The sequence below is a fragment of the Alligator sinensis genome, unplaced genomic scaffold (assembly GCF_000455745.1).
Source record: "Alligator sinensis unplaced genomic scaffold, ASM45574v1 scaffold1001_1, whole genome shotgun sequence".
In the NCBI taxonomy this organism is placed as follows: domain Eukaryota; kingdom Metazoa; phylum Chordata; order Crocodylia; family Alligatoridae; genus Alligator; species Alligator sinensis.
The window spans coordinates 320,354-343,007 of record NW_005842564.1 but is presented as its reverse complement, the minus strand read 5'-3'; the positions used below and the strand labels follow the sequence as shown (position 1 = coordinate 343,007).

Sequence of the window (22,654 nt, the reverse complement as noted above, 5' to 3'; positions counted from 1 at the left end):
TTCCTGATTTACACTGAAAAAAGAATGTATTACATCTCTTAATTTCCAAGAATGAGGATACATTACCTACTAGGCCCCTTCGTAAAGATTTATGTTGCCCTAGCTATACCTATGAATGACTCATTTGGCCATTCTTTTCTGCTTCCTCCAGGATAATTTCAGAAACATCATTTTGATATATCTATATTCTCCATATGTGTTGTCAGCACTGAAACAGACCTATGTGAACACAAAATAAAATTTTAATTTCTATCTGTTACATGCAGACACAGAGATGATATGAGACCTGTCCCAAATATCTTATGGTAAGATAAGAGTGGTAACACCAAATGCACTGGGAGGCCCTGGGAATAGATTTCATAGACATTAGGGCTGGAAGGGCCCTCAGAAGATCATCAAGTCCAGCCCCCTGCCCGAAGGGCAGGAAGTCAGCTGGGGTCATAGGATCCCAGCAAGATAAGCATCCAATTGTCTCTTGAAGGTGTTCAGTGTAGGTGCTTGAACCACCTTCAATGGCAGGCTATTCCAGACCTTGGGGGCTCGGACAGTAAAGAAATTCTTCCTTATGTCCAGGCTGAAACGCTCTTGCAGTAGTTTATAACCGTTCGACCTCGTCATCCCTTGGGGTCCTCTGGTGAACAAACGTTCCCCCAGATACTGGTGGTCACCCCTGATAAACTTATAGGTGGCCCTCAGATCACCCCTGAGCCTGCGCTTTTCCAGGCTAAAGAGTCCCATAGCTCTCAGCCTGTCATCGTAAGGTCTGTTTTCCTGACCTCTGATCATGTGCGTGGCTCTTCTCTGGACTCTCTCAAGCTTTTCCACATCCTTTTTGAATTGTGGGGCCCAAAATTGGATGCAGTACTCCAGCTGCGGCCTCACCAAGGCCAAGTACAAGGGTAGAATGACATCCCGGGATTTGCTTGAGAAGTATCTACGGATGCAAGCCAGTGTTTTGGTTGCTTTACTAGCTGCAGCATTGCATTGATGGCTTATGTTCATCTTGTGGTCAATGATGACCCCCAAGTCTCTTTCTTCTGTAGTGCTAGCCAGTGTAGAACTGCTGAGCCTATAAGGATGCTGCAGGTTTTTTTCTCCCAAGGTGGACAACCTTGCATTTTTCATTGTTAAACACCAGCAAGTTCTCATCCACCCATTTCCTGAGCCTGTCAAGGTCATCCTGGATCCCCCTCCTGTCCTCCAGTGTGGACGCTTTACCCCAAAGTTTGGTTTCATCGGTGAAATTGGCCAGTCCGCTTCTGACTCCAATGTTCACATCATTGATGAAGATGTTGAACAATATAGGTCCAAGGACAGAACCTTGAGGAACCCCACTGGTCACAGGGCACCACGACAATTGACTTCCGTCAGCCACCACCCTCTGGGTCTGACCACAGAGCCAATTTCCCAACCAGCGGATCATGGTGGACCCAAGGCCGCAGTTGGCCAGTTTTCCCAAGAGGTGATCATGGGATACCAGATCAAAGGCTTTTTTGAAGTAAAGATATATAACATCAATCTCCTCTCCCTTGTCCAGGTGATAGGTCACCTGGTCATAAAGGGAAATGAGATTGGTCAAGCAAGATCTACCTGCAACAAACCCATGCTGGCTATCCCTCAGGATGTTGCCATCGGCCAATCTGTTGAGGATGACCTCTTTGATAATTTTTTCTAAGACCTTCCCCGGGATAGAGGTCAGGCTGATGGGCCTGTAGTTTGCCGGATCCACTTTCCTCCCTTTCTTGAAGATGGGCACCACATTGGCCTTCTTCTAGTCTTTGGGCACTACACCAGAGCAGTGCCAGGAATTCTCAAAGATCCGTGCCAGAGGCTGAGCTATGATGCTCGCCAGCTCCTTGAGTATCCTGGGGTGTAGATTGTCAGGGCCAGCTGACTTGAAGGTATCCAGCCTCTCAAGGTGTTCCTTCACAAGGTCAGCTTTGATGGGGGGCAGGGGATCTCCCTCACCTGGATCTCCCTGTCCTGTAGTGGGCATGGGCGTCCCATGTGACTGATGAAAGACCGATGCACCCATTTAATAGGTTGGCTTTTTCCTGAGCGTCAGTTGTCAGTTGTCCCATCTGGTTTAGCAGGGGTCCAATGATGCCCTTGCTTTTCCTCCAGCTCCCCACATATCTGAAAAAGGACTTTTTATTGTCCTTGATACTTGAAGCTAGTTGGAGTTCAGTTGCAGCCTTGGCTTTCCTGGTTTGCTCCCTGCAGGACTGGACCAGTGCAGAATATTCCTCCTTGCAGGTGAATCCCATCCTTCATCCTTTGTAGGCCTTTCTTTTTAGCCTCAGGAGGTCTGCTAGATCCCAGGAGAGCCAGTGGGGCTGCTGTGCCCTCTTGCTGCCTTTCCTCCGAGATGGAATAGAATTAGCTTGTGCATTGAGGATCGCTCCCTTGAGGAGCAACCACTCTTCCTGAACTCCCCTCCACCTGGGGTCGCAGTCCCTTAGGGCCTTACTGACAAGCCTCCTGAGCTTGTCAGTCAGCTTTCCTGAAGTCAAGGACTTCAGTGTTGCTGACTGACTTGCCAGCTTTACGGCGGATGGTGAAGGTGATCAGCTCATGGTCGCTGTCACCCAGCTTCCCATCAATCACTAGGTCACCGATTAGGTCATCCCCAGTAGCCAGTACCAGGTCAAGCAGCGCTTTACCTCTTATTGGGCCATAGACTTCTTGAGTCAAGTAGAAGTCATCCACGCACGATAGGAAGCTTTGCGACCACTCGGATTTTGCTGAGTGATCCTCCCATGAGATGTCTGGGTAGTTAAAGACACCCAAGACAACCATGGTCCTGGAGCATGCGGCCTCAGCCAGTTCCTGGGCAAACTCCTGGTCAAGCTCTTGACTTTGGGTGGGAAGTCTGTAGTAGACTCCTACCGTTATGTCCCCTGTGCCATGTTCCCTATGGATTTTAACTCAGAGGGTCTCCAGTCATCCATCCTGGTTGCCAACATCAGCTTGCAGGGACGCGTAGCTTTTCTTAACATAGAGAGCTACACTCCAACCCCTTTTATCTACTCAATCTCTCCTATACAAGGTATAGCCATCTATACCTGTGGTCCAGTCATGGGTGGAGTCCCACCAGGTCTCCGTTATCCCTATGACATTGTAATTATGTGTGTTAAGCAGGAGGATGAGCTCCTCCTGCTTATTCCCCAAGCTCCTGGCATTTGTGTACAGGCAGGCAAGTGTCCCCTTGGTGGCTCTTGCCTTGCCCACAGATTTGACCAGGGCTGGGGCAGGGGTGGGCTCCCTTAATGCCTTGGCCTGCTGGCTTTGCAAGGGTTGCTAAGCAGGCCAGCAGTGGCAGTAGCCCCTCTGCCCCCAATGGGCTTAGTTTAAAACCCAGTGGAGCAGTTCAGCCAGTCTGGCTGAGAAGAGCCTCTTCCCCAGAGGAGAGAGGTGGAGGCCATCTCTTCCCAGCAGCTTGCTGCCTCTCTCGCCAAAGAGCAGGCTGTGGTCATGAAAGCCATGAATGGTACTGTTATTATCTGTTGCTTCTCTTTATCTTTTATTTGCTACATGTAATTACCTCTATGACTACATCTATGTACCAGTTATTTTGGAATAATATAAACAATAAATAAAAATCTAAAATTGATGAAGAGTTTGATGAATAGCTACAGCAACAACTCTGCAATGATGTTGTAATAAAATCAGTTCTAATTCATCATAATTACAAAGCAAGGGTACTTTTAAAATTCACATAAAAACAAAATTATGAAATGAAGAGTAGATACATTAGTGAAAATATGCAAATTTAGCATGAACATTTTTTAACTTTGGTTTATAGTTAAGTAAATATATGAGTCACTTCATATGGAATGTACATCTAAATATATAAATCTTAGATCAGGTTTAAGTGAAGGGAAACTTAAATGCACATGCATTATATTTTAAAATCAAGTTTTAAAACATAAGCACAGCATTCTTTAGATTAAGCTGCCACTGATTTAATATCTGTTACAATGACAATTTTTCCTGGTTTATTAAAAGAGCAAGCTAACACTGAAAAGCAGGAAGACCCAACGAGTCCCACTCAGGCTCTTCCACCTGCATCAAGAATGCAATTTCCATTGAGGTTACGAGTGGCTTAGCAGACATATGGAGGGGAAAGGACACCCTTATTCATTTGGGAATACAGTGGAACTTTTATGAGGTTATAGCAGATCTCCAAGCTTGAACAAGGTGACAAATGGTAGAAAAGACCCTTATGCAGGAATGAGCAACTACAAGTTTGTTGTTTTAATAAATTACACTTAGCTTGTAAATTTTTTAATCTATTAAATAAAGCAGTATAAATGGTCCTTTGGGCAATGCAAAGACTCAATATCCAGCTACCAAATATAAAGACTTCCCTTATACAGATTTTTTTTCAAAATAAAACAGACAGCCTGATATGTAAGATAGGAAACAGAAGACCAGAAAATCCTTGAGTTTCACATCTATGCATAGTTTTGCACTTAGCTGTCATTTTTAAGCCTACGTCTTTGCCTTTAGGCAGATTTGTCACCAAAAAGCACTTTGTATTTCTAAATCCAGACTTATCTATAACTCCCCAATGTAAATTAAGCAAAATAATTTCAAACAGCCTAACAAAAATATTAAGAACAAAATTAAGTTTCCAATACTTTTTCTTTCTTCTTCCAATTCTCCTTACTTCTCTAATATAAATAGCTTTGCAAAACTGTAAGGATGTGCTTTAAAATGGGGTTGTTTAGCAAAGAAAACCTAGGGCTTTTTTGCCTGCATGTTCCAAAGATATCAGGCTCTTTCAGACATAAAAGACTTTGGGACAATTTATCAAACAACAAGTTTCCACAAGTCACATGGCTACTATTAACTACAGTTTCAATTAATAGGCTCAAAGGGCCAATAATATTCACACTGTATTAGCAAATGCCGGTAGTTTGGCATTTACCAGGTGACTGATGACAAGGTTTCAAGTACACCTTTCATATTCAGACAACAGAGCATTCTGAAAAGTGCCCCTAACATAGGCCACAGAACCACAAGACATACAAAGCATTTTATTCACTCTCTTTTTCAATGTTAATTGAATGTGCACTCTGGAGGATTATAAGAGGCAATGAAGTTAACACATTGACAAATATTAGTTCATTGTCAGTTGGAAAATTTAAATAGGAGATATTCAGCAAGGTGAATGATGACATTAACTTCTTATCATGGGCTTCAGTTCATGAAGTAAGTAAGTAATTATACGTTTAAATACTATGTTGGATGTAGAAGTAAACAGTGGATTTGATGGGGTCAGGAATTCTTTATCTTATTTAAAATATCTGAAAGATTCTTGAAGCTTGGTATTACAAGCAATTGTAAGCAATTATTTCATTTCTACCTAAAGCCCAAAACAATATTTATCTTCTAACCTGTGTATACTATTCCAATAAAAAATTGGAATAGTACAAAAATCAAAACAGGTGTATTATACTACACGAACTAAAAAACAAATAGATATCTAAATATAAATATAAATGTAAAATTATCACTCTATTGGAGTTATTCTGAGCTGGGTCCCCTTTTTCTGTGGCCTCAGATCTTAACACTAATCTGGAATAAAACATTAAAAGCTAGAAATACCTCACATGACTCAAAAACTGATGTCACAGTAAATAACAACAAACATAGGTCACTTAAAGGAAGTGACTGGTTTGCTTCATAAGGTGGGCTCATTGGAATAATATTGTCTTAATACAGCCAAATGGTAGACTCAAGGAATATAGGTTATAAAATAGGATTTACTACATCCTACAGTGAACTGAAAGAACTTAGGGGAAGTGGTATATGATAATTTCAGCTTTAATGGCAATACTGCAGCTTAGGGGATGAATGTGACCTCTGAATACACATTCAGAAGAATATCAGATAGGAGCAGGAAGGTAATATATCTTAGATGGCATTAGTGAGGCCATTAACAGATTACTTTGTCCAATTCTGGTAAGCACACTTCCAAAAGCAAATTGAAAAATGGCAGAGTTCTTAAAAGATCTACAAGAATGAATAGATGTCAGGAAACAGACTAAAGAAGTTCAGTCTCCATTGTTTATCTAAAAGAAGTGGTGACTTGATGATAGTCGACCAGCACTTACATAGGAAAGAGATATCTATTAGTTCTTTACTCTAGTAGAAAAGGCTGTAGTGAGATTCAATGGCTAACAGCCAAAATGACACAAGTTAAAATGAAAAATGGGGCCTAACTTAGAACATGAAAAAATTACCCATCGGAGCAATTTACTGTGGCATACAGTTGGTTCTCCATCACTTTGTAAAAATATTAAGCTGTTGCTCAAATAGAAGTCATAAGTGTGATGTAGAAAGTATGGATGTCACGACCATTCCACTCACTATTCACAGCTCACCCTGCCAGGCAACACTGTGCTGAAACAAAGCTCTGTTCTAAATGTTTTCTGAACAAGTAGTGTGGGCATCCTTAGCCTGCAGCAGTGTGGGTGGGCTAATTGGCTTTTCCGCTCAGCAGGGCTAATCAGTCCAAGGACATGTGAATGCAACTACAATGTTTCTGGTTTAGAAGACAGTGTGGATGAAGAAATTTGACATGTTTCAAAATGATGCTACCTAGCACAGTAAATGTACAGTATAGATGTAGTCATATAGAAGTCTGGTTATCAGGAAGATCAGTTGTGGTCCAAAAATCACATTTAAGTAGGTAGTAGAATCAATATTTGACACGTGAATAAGTGAGAGAAAATTCTGAATGAAATGTGCAGCTGGTATACTATAGTATTTAAGAATGATATAACAGAACTATGTGAAGTCAAGCAAGCTTTCTGACATATACTACACATTATTGGCAACCACAAGAAGCCAAACCTATGCCAAAAAAATCTGACTGATTTAAAGTTTATTAGATGTTTTTAGTAAAAATGTGAGGTTCCTTTTCTTTGGGTTCTAACCTTTTAAGACACACTCTCTTCATGAATTCAAACTTCTCTGCACCTCTGAAAACTGCAGCCATTAAAAAAATTATACCTGAGATTCTCCCAAAATCTCTTAATAGCAGTAGCAGAGGTCTTAAAAAACACAGAGCATTCATAATAATACTGAAAACTGGCTACACTGCAGTTTGGGGGGAAAAAACTCTCTAAAAATGAAATTAAATAAGTGTTTTCCCCCACACTGCATAACCCTGCATGAACTTAGTTTTATAAAGTCAAATTTCAGTGGAATAATTTCACCAAATTTAGTGATAAGAGCTTTATGACTATTAAATGCATCACCCTGCCTCTTACAAAAGCCATAGAACAGGTCTTTGTTGCATGACCCTGCCATTTTAGCCTCTGTACAGTCATGTGCTTTCCTGGGCACAAGGACTTGTACCTGCTAGTAGTCGGGCTGTGCGAAGCTTCGGGTGCTGATTCCATTTGGAGGAAATTCGGCCCGATTCAGCAGCTGAACCTCTGAATCTGAATCGAATCAGGAGGTCAATAAAAAGGTCCAAATTGATTTGAAGCTCTTCGAATCAATTTGGAAAATATTCGGAGAGCTTTGGAGATTCAGGCAGGCCCTGCTTGCCACCGCAGGGACCTGGACCTGGACTTCGTGCTAGTAAGCAGGGGGCGGGAGGCAGGGCCTGGAAGCGAGGGGGAGGGGACCATGGGGGGACCCCTGCCAGGCCTCATCCCTTGCCTGCTCCTCCAGCCCCCACGAGTGCCCCCCGACCCAGCTCCCGGCTCTTTAAAAAAAACCAAAAAAACCCAAAAAAGCCTGCACTCATCAGCTGCTGCAGTGGCCTCGGGGCTTTTGGGGGCTCGTGGCAGAGCCCCACCATGCACCATGGGGAAGTGAGGGGGCAGCAGAGATTGCCTCCCTGCCTAGCGGGCTGGGGTCGGAGGGCTGGGGTCAGAGGGCTCATGGCAGAGCCCCCTATGCAGCATGGGGCAGTGGTGGGGCAGCAGGGATTGCCCCCCGACCCCCACCTGGCCGCAGCCAGTGAGTGGAATTTTTTTTGTTTTTGATTAAAGAGATGGGAGCTGGGACTGGGAGAGCAGGCGGGGGTTGGGGGCTCGTGCCATGGCCCCCCACACAGCGAGGGGCAGTGGGGGACAGCGGGGATCCCCCCCCCCCAACCTGGCAGCAGCCAGTGAGTGGGGGCTTCTTTTTTTTTCCAAAGAGCTGGGAGGGCCAGGCAGGGCAGCTATTGACAGTGCTGGGAGAGTAGGTGAGAGATGGGGCCTGTCCGATTTAGAGATTAGGCCGATTCAGCAGTGGCCAAATCTCTGAATCAGATTCACCTGAATCGATTTGGAACAGTGATTCAAATCACCAAATTAAATCACTGTCCCTTAAATCGGCCGAATCCAATGCGAATACTAGCCACTTCTCACAGGCCTAGCTAGCAGCCCCGCCCCACCCCCCGGAGCAAGATATTCTCAAAAGCAGGAAAGAGAAACCAAAATCACAGTTCTGCCTCTCCCACACCAGACAGCAACAAAGAGCTCAACAGAGGACAGTTCTAAGGGATTGCACAGCAGGTATATCATCTTTCCATGTTAGAGAAGACAGGAATACCCAATTAATGCTAATCCTAGCTCTGGTACAAATTCACCTCAGTGAATTTAGGCAAGTCACTGGACCATACTTTCATTATCTATAATATGCGAACAATAATTGCATACCTACCATACACTCCAAGACAGTAAAGGCTCATTAAGGTTTAGAAAGTCCAACTACTATATGTACCACTTACCACTTTGTCACTTTTTATCAAAGATATAATTCCTCCTATCATTATTTCAGCTCTGTACAAATTCCATCAAATATAACCTGAAGCTAAATCACTGTAAATATCAAAGGAACCAGATTTTGACAGAGTAAAAAAAAATTAAGTGTGAGAAGCAAAATATGTATATTTCTTTCAAACATATGATGACATTAAAAATTAGCTCACTAGTAATGTGATGGCTCAGTATTTTATTGTTAATTCCTTTGCTGTAGGCAAACTCACAGAGTTGACTGACCTAGGAAGAGCAAAGCATTCTAAGGGTCCTTCTGTTCTGTTCTCAAGCTATAGAAAGCAGGGGGGGGGCATTTTTTAATGATTTGCTACAAGAAAAAGTTTAATAAGCTAAAACATGTTTCTACATATAGAATATTGTAATAGTAGTTGATGTTCATCAGTTTTAAACAATATTATTTTTCTCAGTAAAGCAGGTCTAATATCCAGGGTTGTTTGGAAGTTATGACAAGGGAGTCTGTTCTGTGTTTGTAAAACAGAATGAGACTCTTTGAACTAGCAAAACACACAAATGTAGCCACACATGGGGTTAGCAATACCATGAACCCTGACAATGTGCAGAGGGAGTCTGGATTAGCAAAACATTCCCACAGTCAGAAAACCACACTGGTATGATTTATTAAAAGCTGAAACAGCCCTGAGATGGGAGGTAGTGTATTCCAGAGAATAATGCCACTGGAATAAAAGCCGAGAAATTTGGGCTCTAATTTGTGGATTTGGCACTGACCTATTATATGTCCTCAAAAAATTACTTTTTCACTCTGTGCCTTAATTTTGTCAACAAGGATAATGATATTTACCTTTGTAAAGCATGTTGAAACTGAGAAGTAAACATTTGTAAGACCAAAGGAAAACTATTAATAATAAATCAGAAAATCAGGACTTAAGCCTGGTTATCTCAATAACTTAAAGCATTGCACTGTCTAAAAATAAAACGGACTTTTCACCCATCCATGAAATGCAGCAGTTCTCAGGGGGAAGGTAGTTGGGCCTAAATCTTACTCTACCTTTAGCCATACAGGGGTGCATATACACTAGCCCTGTGCTAAGCGGCTAGTATTCACTTCAGATTCGGCTATTCGGGGGACAGTGATTCGATTCGGTGATTCAAATCACTGTCTCAAATTGAATTGGCAGAATCTGTTTCAGAGATTCAGCCACCACTGAATCTCTGAATCAGACAGGCCCCATCCCCCGCCCACTCTCCCCGCCCCATCAATGGCTGCCCCCCCAGCCCCAGCTCCCCGCTCTTTAAAAAAAAAGGGGAAAAAAAGCCACAAACTCACCGGCTCCTGCTAGGCAGGGGGAGTGATCTCCACTGCCCACCACTGCCCTGCTCTGGGTCGGTAACTCTGCCATGAGTCCCCAGAAGCCCCAACGGTTGCTGTAGCATCCGGTGAGTGTGGGGTTTTTTTTTTTCTTTTTCTTTTTTAAAGAACCAGGAGCTAGGGCCAGGTGGGGCAGACATGGGGGGCTGGGAGAGCAGGCGGGGGCCCATGGCAGAGTCCCCCAAGAAGCATGGGACAATGAGGGGCAGTGGGGATTGCCCCCCTGCCTGGCAGCACCCAGTGAATGGGGGTGCTTTTTTTTTTTTCTTTTCAAGAGCTAGGAACTGGGTCCAGGCAGGGCACCCATGGTGGGTGGGCTGGAAGAGTGGGCAGGGGTTCTCAGGGGGACTGGGGGAGCAGGCATGGGATGGGGCCTGTGGGATGGTCCCCTGCCCTCATCTCCAGCCCCTCCTCCCCCACCCTCTACTTACCAGCATGGAGTCCAGGTCAAGCTCCCTGCGGCAGTGAGTGGGGACTGCCTGTATCTCCAAAGCTCTCTGAATCTTTTCCAAATTGATTCAGAGAACTTCAAATTGATTCAGACATTTTTATTGGTCTCCTGATTCGATTTGGATTTAAAGATATGGCCACTGAATCGGGCCGAATCTCCTCCGAAGTTAGTACATGTTTACACACCTCTCAGTGCCCCTAGGCGCCCAAGACTCTTTCACTTTCTGCCCAAACTGTTTAGATTTTCAAAAGGCCTTTGATGAGGTCCCTCATAAGAAGCTACTAAAAGAATTTAGTAGTCACAAGCAGAAAGGCCTCCATCTCATTTAACAAAACAATCTCTGTTTGTTAACTCCTCCTCTTGGCTGCACAACCCTCTCTCACTTTGTGAGCCTCAAAAGGAGGACTAGAAATTGAATTGGATAATGCCTAATTTACAACCTGGTAGTTAAAGGATTGTGCTGCTGGGTAACTGGGTAAAGTGGTGTGATATTGGGATTCTGTCCTTTGTATTAACTGCTTCTCCTTTATCCACTATCTTACTTAAATAGTCAAAGGGCACACCTACACAAGAACCTATGGTGCAGTAGCAACAAGCTACTGCACAGTAGGTCATTACTACTACACAGTGGCATCCCCAGACAGTAACTGTGTGTCATGCCACTGCATTGTAGTAATGAACTACTGTGCAGTAGCTTCTTGCTACTGTGCAGTAGAATCGGGGAAAAAATGTGAGGCAATGGTACTGCACAGTAATGCCAGAAGGAAGTACTAAATGATGGCACAGTAACAAAGGTGCCGTAGGGACGCATGCAAATGTGCCCACTCACTACAAACATAAGCTCCTTTAGAGATCTCAACTATTCACCGTCTGGATCTAATGCCCACTGCTTTTTAAATTACCAAATTGTTTCATTGCCTCTTTTTCTAACACCTCAAATCTATGATAGTACTTTTTATAAATTATCAGAAAAAAGCAGGAGTAAGGACTGAGTGTAGACTCATTGCTACAACTAACTTCAACTTGCTCTTGTCACTTCGTAAAGCATTTGAACTACTTTAGTTTAACAGTACTGCCATCAAGGCAGTATACCAACCTTTTAATGTTTTTTAATAACAAGAATTATTATATATCTTACCTTGTGATCAGTATGGCTGCATCTACTGATGACAAGTCTTCTCCCCAGCTTGTTGACATTTCTAAATGTATATCGTTCTTCTTGCCAAACTCTTCATGTTGCCATTTACAGAAACTCTCCAGCATTTTTTCCCCATGATGACCAATATACATATCTGCCTGAAAATTGAAACGCATGCCATATTATCACACATCATGGTTTGTATGCATTTATAGTTCTCTGATCTTAATATGTCAGGGTATATTAAGAGTTTAAATAATCTTAAAGCTGAGAACAATTTTCACCCAAAGATCAAAATTTCCTTAAAATGCCTTGTCTAGCAATCCTAATGGTTTATGTGAAATTATAACAGATTTCATTATTCATTATACATTTTGAATTGACATTTACCTATACATTATTTTTCTCTAACTCTGTTTTCCACTCTAATATACCAATAATAACAAAAAACAAAAATTCTTCTGAAATGGTTTTCCCGATTTAAGCACACACTTTGACTGATTTGATAAAAAATGTTCTGTTTTACAATAATACTATATTTAAGGCAGAACTGTTTTAGCTTCAGGAATGCAGACTATCCTTATTTGACTTAAGGGTGAAAATTCAGCCTCAAAGGACTCTATCACCTAAGTTCTTTCATCCTGTATATGTCAATCTCCCACTGACATAAATGGGAGTTCACTGCACTTACAGAATGAAGAATATTTATGTCAAGACCCAGGTAGGAAAAATACAACCTCGTTCCTTTAAATGCATATACTAGAAATCTCTCTCATATGGATAAGACCATTCTATGTTTTATTGTTGTGAATTTTAACTATAATATGGAATGATGTCTTAGCCACTTTACAAAAATAACAATATGTCCACATAATATTGCTCTGAAATGCAATGTAAGAAGCAAAGGTCACTCCAAAGAACATCACCAACTATGCCAGCTGATTCATTTCTCTTCAACAAGATAACAGGATTTAAAAAATAAGCTTAACAATGATGTCTGAAAATATAGCAACACTATACTACTTAGGATATGGACATATATATGTATGGAGCTATTTCAACAAGAGGAACACTTCAGAAGGGCAGAAACTAATATGTTCTAATTGTTATGTGTGGACAAGCAGGGAATGACATAAGCGTAGCAAAAGTGCTCTAATTTTAAAACTGCTCCATCCAGGGACAAAGCCAGCCTTGGCTCTGCTTCATTCCCAACTTGTCCACATGTAACAACTGGAAAATTAAACAGATGTTGCCCTTTTGAAACAACTTCAAATGTATACCTGTTGTTACCATTAGTGCTTTGTTTATGGTACAACTGACACACACATGTGCACTAGGGCTGTGCGAAATTTCAACAGCCATTTCATTTCGACACTGTTTTGACTCATTTCGAGGCCAAAACAGCAAAATCAAAATGAAAGGCCGTTGAAATAGCCTCGAAACAAAACGAGGCTAGTCAAAACATTTTGAAAGTCAAAACATTTCAACCATAGTGCTGGGGATGGGAAGTCAGTCCAGCTGGGCTGACTTCCCATCCCCGGTGTCAGATCCGGCAGAAGGCAGGGAGGCAGCACAGCTGGGCTACAGCACCACCCCCCATGCTAGATCGCGCCAGGGGCAGGAACGCAGCCCAGCTGCGCTGCCTTGCCATCCCCTCCGCTAGATTGCACCAGTTGCTGAGGCACCAGTTCCTGAGCCAGGGGCCGGGGGTGGTTCCCTGCATACTTCGCAGTGGACCCCAAAGTGAATCGAAAGTACTTCTGATCCACTTCCAGGTCCACTGCGGAACATGCGAGAGACCCCACCATGCTCCTGTGGGATGCTCCATCCGCCCCACCATCTCAGTATTCACAAGCCGTGCCAAGTACCTCGAGGTACATAGAGAAAACATATAAAGCTGTGTCTATGGCTGAGTTGTCAAATCTCTCCGAATCACTTCAGAGCTTCTGATTCAATTCAGAGAGATTAATGGGTCTCCTGATTTGATTCAGATTCAGAGATTCAGCCGCCAAATCAGGCCAAATCTCCTCTGAATCAAATCAGCAACTGAAGCTTCACGCAGCCCTAATAAATACAAAAGAAAATAATTGACACAATTTGCCAGGGTGTACTAAGAGATTGGTTACTGCATGCCATGCTTTAGTGTGAAAGCAAACAACATAACCCTACTCTTTTATCCATTTTCAAATGTCCTTCTACATTGACTAAGAGAAATGAAGTTACTACTTACTGGAGTCTCGTGAAGCATAACAAGCTTAGTCACCCGAAGATTCACTTGCACTCCGAGGCTCTTGTGTTGAAAAAGATTAAAAACCTAAAATGAAAAACAAAAACAAAAAAAAAATGATTTCATTATATAGAATATAGCTTTAAAAAGTCAAATCTCAGAATATAAGGACACCTAATAATTCTGTAGTACTTTGATTTGAGTATCTGAATTTTGCTACATAGCAGTACAGCATAAAAGCTAATATATTACCTTTCTCTTTTTTGGACAGAGATGGGACAAACAAGGGGTTAATATAGTGTTTTAGTTCTAGTATCCAAAAAAGAGTTCATTTTACACTTGACAATGACTATAACCCCTATTCTATACATTATAACCCCTTACACACATACATTGTGTTACGCATGAGAAGTCCCATTGAGTTAAACAAAAGATCATGGTTAAATTGAGCTGTAGCTGGGAAGAGGCAGTAACATTTTATCACTTCTCAGGCTATAACAGTACTCTGCCACCAGCAACCAAGAGCATCATAGGATTCCTGTATATGAGAAGGACCACATGTCACTTTGGGCATGAGCATTCATTCTTAAAAGGTTTGGTTTCTAAGCAATCAGGCTGATCAAGTCCCATTTCTTGCCTTCACTGTCAAAGGTACATAGTATCAATTACAAGTATATCAGTAATTTTATGCTGAGAGCATTCTGAGGTTCCATTACATTTCATTGACTCCACTTACAAGTGCATCATTAAATCTAACAAGCAAATCAATCTATTGTGCAAAGGCTAAGGTAAGTTCTAAGAATTTCCTACCATGTTTAAGATGGTTAGAATAAATCGTCTGGCAGCATCTGTTCCATGATATAAAACCATTGCTGGATCTGCAACCACTACAGTTTCTATATTGTACTCTTGAGGTAATTTATAGGAATATCTTTTTCTTCTCCCATTTTCTGATACTTTTTGATTCTTGGATTTTCTCTTCTCTGTAACATAAAAAAAATGCTGCATGAATTCATCTTTTAATGCAGCAGCATTATATAACAGCATGTCATTGATACTACTGAATTTGCTGGAAAAACAATTTGTACTACAAATGCCACTAACAATTTATCTGTGAGCAGTAAGATAGGTACTACGGCTGTGCGAAGCTTCGGTCCCTGAGTCCATTTGGCAGAGATTCGGCCCGATTCGGCGGCCGAATCTCTAAATCCGAATCAAATCAGAGGGCCCTTTAATCTCTTCAAATCAACTCAGAACCCTCCAAATCAATTCAGAGAGATTCAGACAGATTTGGCGATTTGGACAGATTTGGCATTCGGACATAGACACAGCTTTAAATGTTTTTTCTACATGCTTCTAGGTAGCTGGGGCTTGTGATTGCTGCAGTGCTGGGCCAGATGGAGCATCCCACAAAAGCACGGGGGGCTCCGGCAGCAGACCTGGAAGTGGACCAGAAGCACTTACGGGTCCACCGGGTAGCGTGCGGGGGGGGCCCCCCACAGCCCCCTAGATGGGCGACTGGTGCCCCCTGGGTCTGGGCAGGGGGCACCCAGGATCCCCCTGCAGCCAATTTCCAGGCTGGGGGGCCATGGGTTCACTGCCGATTACACTGGACAGCCCTCCGCACTGCTGTAGGATGCTGCATTCACCCCAGCACCGCAGCGATCACGAGCCCTGCTGCTACCTCAAGGTTTGTAGAAAAATCTTTTAAAGCTGTGCCTGGGTCCGCATCACTGATTCACCAAATCAGCATCAAATTGTCAGATTCGGATTCAGCCAAATCAAATCAGGGACAGTGATCTGCATCAATGAACTGAATCGCTGTCCCTGATTCGGGCCAAATCTGAATCAAATAGGGCCCCCGTTTCACTTACCCCTAATAGCTACACTATGTGAAGGAATGTATTTAAGATATAATGTAATCATTATATACCCTAATAAGTACTTTCAAGGGATTATACTTGTGCTGCTGTGCTCAGATCAAGGCCATGGATTATATCACTATTCCAAACAACTATTCAAATAGGAATCCCATTCAGCAGAAGCACCAGAACCAGGCAGATACTTTGAACCTTCCTCTCTATTCCTAATCTACACAAAAAACTGCATTTTGTCCTTGAACTTGCTAATAAAGGAAGACCGAATATTGCTGTATGTTAGCACAAAAGCAGACTCACTAAATTAGGGAAGAAACCCTCCTACCATCAGAAAACACAGAATACCCTGAAGTCAACAAACCCTAGCATATAACAAGGAAACTTGGATTGATGCATATTCAAATTCCAAATGAACACATAAGATCATGCTATACATAAAAAGTAATTTATTAATAAAGATCTAGATCAGACTTTGCTTTTGAAGGAAGAGCTTAAATAATCATATACCAGAGGACTGAATCAAAAGAAACACTTTTTTATAGAAAAAGTATGAAAACATTTCAAAATGAAAGCTATACACACCAGTAGAATAATGCAAACAAAAGGCCGTAAATGCGTAGCATTGGGTGCTATATTTTCAACAAAATTTCTGCTGAAGATGACAATTATAAACACACGTTCTAGAAACATTCAGGCATTGGGAGACTGAAAGAATATGTTTTTCAATTAATCGCCTTCATCACAAAGAGGAAACTTCCTTTACTCCGTTTTAATATGAGTGTGCTTTCCAAATCTGAAGAACAATTTTTCAAGGAAGTGCTAAAACAATCTCAAGATTTAAAATGATATAACTCAGACAGGAGAAAGATAGCTCAGCAGGGGGAAATGATATTGTGCTAACAAAGTACTGCATGCTTTAAAAAAAAAAAAAAAAAAAATCAGGTGTGCACCTCATTCTTAAAAGACAGCAATTTATAAAAAATACCTTTTCTCTCTCTCATTTGTAGAAAGATAACTTACTAAAATAAAATAAAGGGAGTTTTCCATCTATTGACTCCTTTGTGAAATCCTATGAAATATGAAATTTCATTTCTACCCAGGAGAACTTTTACAATCTTTTCTCCCATGCCTGATAAAGTATATTTGTGCCCAAAAGTTTGTAATTAAAAATTCTTTTGCAAAAATCTTATTGGTCTAATAAAAATATCATCTCTACTACAAGTCCTGATTGTCTAAAATAAAACAAGATATATGAACTTACATACAACTTTGCACTTTTATTTTCCAGAATTAAAGCCATGTTGTTGCTTTTGCCAAGGCATGTCAATATGTGACAAATGCATAAAGCATACAAGCTATATTTGCTTCAAAACCAAACTGATTTTAAAAATATAAAATTAAAATTCTGGGAGATGTAATTCTAATGTCTCTGGGCATTGTCTTTCAAACACTTAACATACAAAGTTAACTTTATACACATGAATAGTCCCTAACTTGACACACATGACTGTTAACTGTAGAACCACAGGCTCCTTTATTTTGTCATTCTTTAGAGAATCAGTTTTTAATGAAACTTCAGTGTCAGGATGCTGGCCAAGAAACACACCCTACAAGCTGTACAACTATGACTTACCATACAAGCATTTAATGCTGAAAAAAGAAGGCTATGACTGTAAGTTTAAATAATAGATAAATTTGGGTTAGAAAAGACCTCTAGTGAGTCATCTAGTCCATTTCCCCACATCCTAGAAGGGCTGTTGGATTCCAGCAAAGTTTACAGCAACACAATTTATCCACTGTTTTATTCTTACTTAGAAATGGCAGCTATTAGCTAGAAAAATTAATGGGACGTTAGTATTTCTGCTTAAAAAAATATCTGCTGATCTTTCTATTCAGCTTTTAAGTAGCTGAATAATTTATGCTTCAAAATGAACAATTAGTGGTGTCAACAGAAAATAATAAGCTATATTTCTAGTACTGCTTCTCAATATTGTCATCATAGAGAAAGGCACTTATGCATTTTAGGACAATCCCGGTTTATGAAAAAGTATGTTGTCTTTAAGGATTGTACACCATAAGAATTTTTCTCAGCTCTGCAAAAGGACAACTTTTCAAGGGGCTTTGGACATCAGTCTCATTAGAGCCTTCTGACAAGCCAGTTCCAAGCCAGCTGGCCTTTTCAAAGTTTACTGGCAGGCTTCCCCATCCTTTAAAATCTCATTTATTTGAAGATTTCCATTTCTACAAGATCTTCAGATAACTAGGGTTATAATGTGTTGCCCTAACTGGCATTAAAAAGATTGGATTTCAATGATTATTGCCAAATAATCTGGTAATGTCTAAAAAGATGTGTACAGCTCTTTATATAGTTATAAGCAGGTAAATATGTAAAGAAATACAGGGATAAGATAAAGTACCTCTATGCAAAAGTATTTATTTATATTGTACATGAGCTGTTGATATAGAAATTAGATCATGCAAATAAATGGCTCATGAAGATTTACATTATACCTATACAAGTCCAATGCAATCAACTCCCTTTAGCTGGCAATGGAATAAAGAACACAGTGAAACCTACCAATGGGTACTCTACAACACAGCCTTTGAATCCTTTTCTATAGCTACAGAAAATGTAAAAAAACAATAAGTTGTTCAGAATCACTCCCTGTAAGTGACTGTAACCAAGCACTGCAACCCTCAGATTATTCAGCACTCCTTATGCCCGGACTTGTGCCAGTTTCTCACCAGCACCATTTGAGGAGGCATTGCAAGTTTGTGTTCTCAAGCTCTTACTCCATCCCACTTCTTTTCCCGTGAGGTCAAAAGTCTACATTCTCTCATAAGAGGAACTATATAACTAATTTGTTGGTCTCTTAAGCTGTGCTTCTGTGGTGTTTACATTCCAATTAATAGATTTTATCTTTATTTTCTAGCCTATGGGTGCATCTACATGTGCTATTAGTGCTCATGAGTAAACTCTGGAGTTCAGTGCTCCGTCTGCATGTAAGCCCAAGACCACAGCATATTGAGCTGGGTCAGGGCAGCCCTGGCTGGCAGGGGACCCTGCCAATGTGCTCCCCCCAGCTCAACATGCTGCAGAGTGGCCTGCTGGGGCATAAGGGTACTCCAACATGGGGCTAGCCAGCAGGCAGTCCCTACACTGAAGCACCCTTCTGCCCTAGCCAGCTAGAGCATTGTCTACACATTTGTTGCTACAGAGTGAAAAACTCCACAGCAGGATAGTACTTGTGTTTGCAAGTACTATCCTGCTGCAGAATTAATTAAACTATTCCAGCCTAATAGGGTGCACATGTAGATATGCAATGTTTACTGCCCACAGTTAATTAGTCCACTGCACAGTAAACATCTAAATGCTCTCTGTCAAATGAACTTTGTATGGAACTCGTTATCTTGACTTATTTGGGCGAGTATTATTAGGCACATAAACTATTAAGATACCTAATGAATATGAGCCCAATTTCTAAAAGGACTTAAGTGCCTAGAAGTAAGGTATTTCTGCACCTTTTACATCCCTGACCCTGCAGTAGAACCCAAACCTTGAGTTAGGTACCTCAGACCCCTACATAGTGCACAGAGTAACTTCAGAAAGGAAACCAAAACAGCCAGCATACTTAGCAGGAACTATTTAAGGTCTGCACACTCCGGTGTAGCTACTTAAAGCTAGCCAATGAAAACACTGAAAAGAAGACCATGTCTGAAATCTGGCACCCTACACAAAATGGTGCCTTAATACACTTAGGATCCACAGTCTAGAACCTTCCATGAAAGGAAGATGCCTACAACCATTCTTTCAAAAGTTGAGGAGTCATTCATGCCAGTATCAACACCCTGGTTTATGCAACAGCCTACTGGTTAAGCTAGAGCAGTCATGCAAGATGCGAGGGAACCAGACTCCTTGTCTGAAGGAATCAAACCCAAATCTCTCACTTTGCTATAAAGTGCTCCAACCTACGGTCTATGAACTGTTTTGGGATGAAGGTACTCTCCCTACCTCCTGTTAAACTGTGCCAATCTTTAAAAAAGTAACTTGATATTCTTTCGGACAAAAAGAGAAAGCAAAAAGGAACGGGTTCCTTTCTAGATGACTGGTCAAAGCATTTATCTAAGAGAGTTCCAAAAGTCCAGTCCTGGCTCCTCCACCTATTTATACATTTTAGCCCATGACTGCTTCATGTAGACTGCATCAAGAAGCCTTAGAGAAAGAGCTCATCCTCCCAGCTCAATACCATAACCACTTGGCTATATTCATTTTCCCTCATGAACATGCTGGTTAGAGCCGTCATTTGGAAAGTGGAAGACAAAGTCATAAACACTGTGTTCATTAAGTACATCAGAGACCAACCAGATGACACAGGGAGACAAGAAACAGACTATAAATGTTGGATCAAAGTGAAAGATGGCCCATAGCCTTCTTTAAAATCTAATGGTTTACTTGATGTGCAACATTCATACATAAATGAATGCACAGTTCCACTTACAGCCAGAAGTCCATCATGCCACTTAAAATCCCGTTATTGCTAGAAAAATAATCAGATAGGTCATTAAGAAAAAGTATTAGCTGGGGGGGAGTTAAATATGCCCAATACATTAAATCTGTTTAATGAGACCATCATATTACCTGCAACAACACCACAGTAATGAGTGTGAGAAACTGGATTTTCAGCAACTTTCTCCTCTATAGACCTTTTCCTTCTGTATACCCTGTGTGCATAACCTGTCACAGCCAAAGTGCGGTTGAGCGGCTCAATAAATATGAAGTCCTCGTTAATTTGTATGAACCCGATCTGGAAAGAAAAAGAAAGGGAATATGTAAGGGAATTACTTTTTAAAAAACTATAGAAGTGCGCGCACACCTCCCACAAAAGGAAAAAAAACAAAAGAAACTTAAACTTATTTTAAAATGTATTTTATTTTAGTAACCCTACTAGCCAGGTGACCATCTTTCTGTTTTATTACCCTCTGTACTGCAGTGCACTAGAATAAAATTCAGTTAATTCAATAAGATCTGTGTGGGTGGGTGGCTAGATGCCAGTAGCAGATGCATAATATGGATCTGGAATGTTAAAGGCTTGTTTTGGGGGACCCATGGGGTCATTAAATATGTACAGCATGTACAGCAAAATCTATATGCTAGCTTTATAATACACAATGTTGTCATACTTTTTGCTAAGCAGTTTTACTAAAACAGTACATGTTTTAAGATGAATTTTAAAAATGAGCTATTTAGCAACTGTGTATAGCTCCAACAAAACTGAAATGCTTGTGAAGCCCCAGTATTGATTTTTTAATTGCTAAAAATGTCTTTCCTTTGAAAATAAGCTGTGCAGGGTTAAGAGAGTCAAAGCTGATGTTTACATCAGGTGTAGGTCTGATTTATGAGAATATAGTTGAGCTCACAAAACTACTGAAAAACTTGCTCTTAGAACTAATATGTATGGTGATCCAACTCAGATCTCCTAAGACTGCCAACAAATACAAAGTCTATAGAGAAGAAATTTATTTTTTCTACAAAATACCATGAACAAAACTGTCAGCTGACTTCTAATTCCAGAAATTTGAAAAGCCATTAAATACTACTGCTTATAGAAAAACAAAATGACACATCTGGCTCAAATAAGTAGAGTTCTTCTCCATGCATTTAATTCCCATTTATACAGAAATAGAAAAAATCTGCCTCTGCTGAAATTAATGGGATGCTGTTCCTGATCAGGGTTCTTGTATGACATAACTTCACAAAACATTTATTGATAAATCTTCAGAAACAAACCTTGATCCAGCTGAGAACATGAAATTAAATTGCATGTGTGGTACAAATTATGCATTTCCTCAAACATATACATGTGCATTACAGCCCTTCTTACAGGCAACTTAAATATTGTATATAGTTAGTTTATTTCTCAGTCTGGTATGTTGGCTGCACCTCAACCTTTCTCAAAATTTTCTGATGGGAAATCCTGAAAAAAGTTACCATCAGTTAACCATGAGTAGTGTGGAATATTTCTAATAGCCAGATTTGATTGGCTGTTTTTTTTCCTGTGCTTATTTTTCAGGCAATTTTATATGAAACAGAAGTCTTAAATATCAAACACTTAGAAGCTAAGCTAAATTATTTAATATGCTTCCATTACAACAATGAAATAGTGTCCCCATATAGCCAGCATACTTTATTGTTATACTAACTAGCCTGCTTGTATTGAGAACATTGGTTTGTTTAAACAACAGGTAGAATATAAGTAAATCTGACTAATTTTCTCCTGATTTTTGTTGGTGGTTTTGAGCTTCATTCAGATACTGATGGACCATTTTGGACCATTTCTTTTTAATTGGGTGCCTTTAAAAAGAAGTTGAACTGACATCTTGGGAAACAGGAGCTTTTTATTCTCAGAACAGGTATTTCACAAGCAGCAGCTGTGCAAGGTTCATCATAATATGTAGCTAGTGTTCATTAGCCCTGACCTCGAGAAAATACCTTCAAAAATATTAAATCATTTCATTCTCAATGCTCATTCAGTCCCTGACCTCTTTGCTAAGAATAATAGAAAGGACAATTTAAGGGTGTGTTTTCTTAGATTGCTACCCACAGACTCAGCAGCTGGACCGAGACTGTCAACATATTCCATGTTGGCTTTTGAACCCCACTGCTTTGTTGTGGGGCTCCAACAACTGCTTCTAATGCCTGGAGTTATTCCAGGAGAAAAGGGAAAATTGAACATAAAAATTTAGCAAAGAGCATTAGTATCAGCCATATTTATTCAACTACTGTAGATCCATCTCAGACAAATTTGGATAGCAGCAAGACTGTATCAGACCTTCAGTCAGTATGG

The 22,654-nt window shown here is 40.8% G+C and overlaps 1 protein-coding gene across 5 annotated transcripts in view; it reads right to left on the bottom strand.

Annotated features, from left to right (window-relative positions):
- ADAMTS19 (ADAM metallopeptidase with thrombospondin type 1 motif 19) overlaps window positions 1-22,654 on the bottom strand; it is a 271,308-nt gene that overhangs the window by 188,516 nt on the left and 60,138 nt on the right. For all 5 annotated transcript variants that reach the window (XM_025214090.1, XM_025214093.1, XM_025214092.1 and 2 more), the window contains exons 3-6: window positions 20,449-20,614; window positions 14,743-14,915; window positions 13,936-14,019; window positions 11,706-11,863 (exon numbers count right to left, since the gene is read on the bottom strand). In XM_025214090.1, coding sequence (XP_025069875.1) covers window positions 11,706-11,863; window positions 13,936-14,019; window positions 14,743-14,915; window positions 20,449-20,614 — 581 coding nt within the window. The remainder of the gene's footprint in view (window positions 1-11,705; window positions 11,864-13,935; window positions 14,020-14,742; window positions 14,916-20,448; window positions 20,615-22,654) is intronic.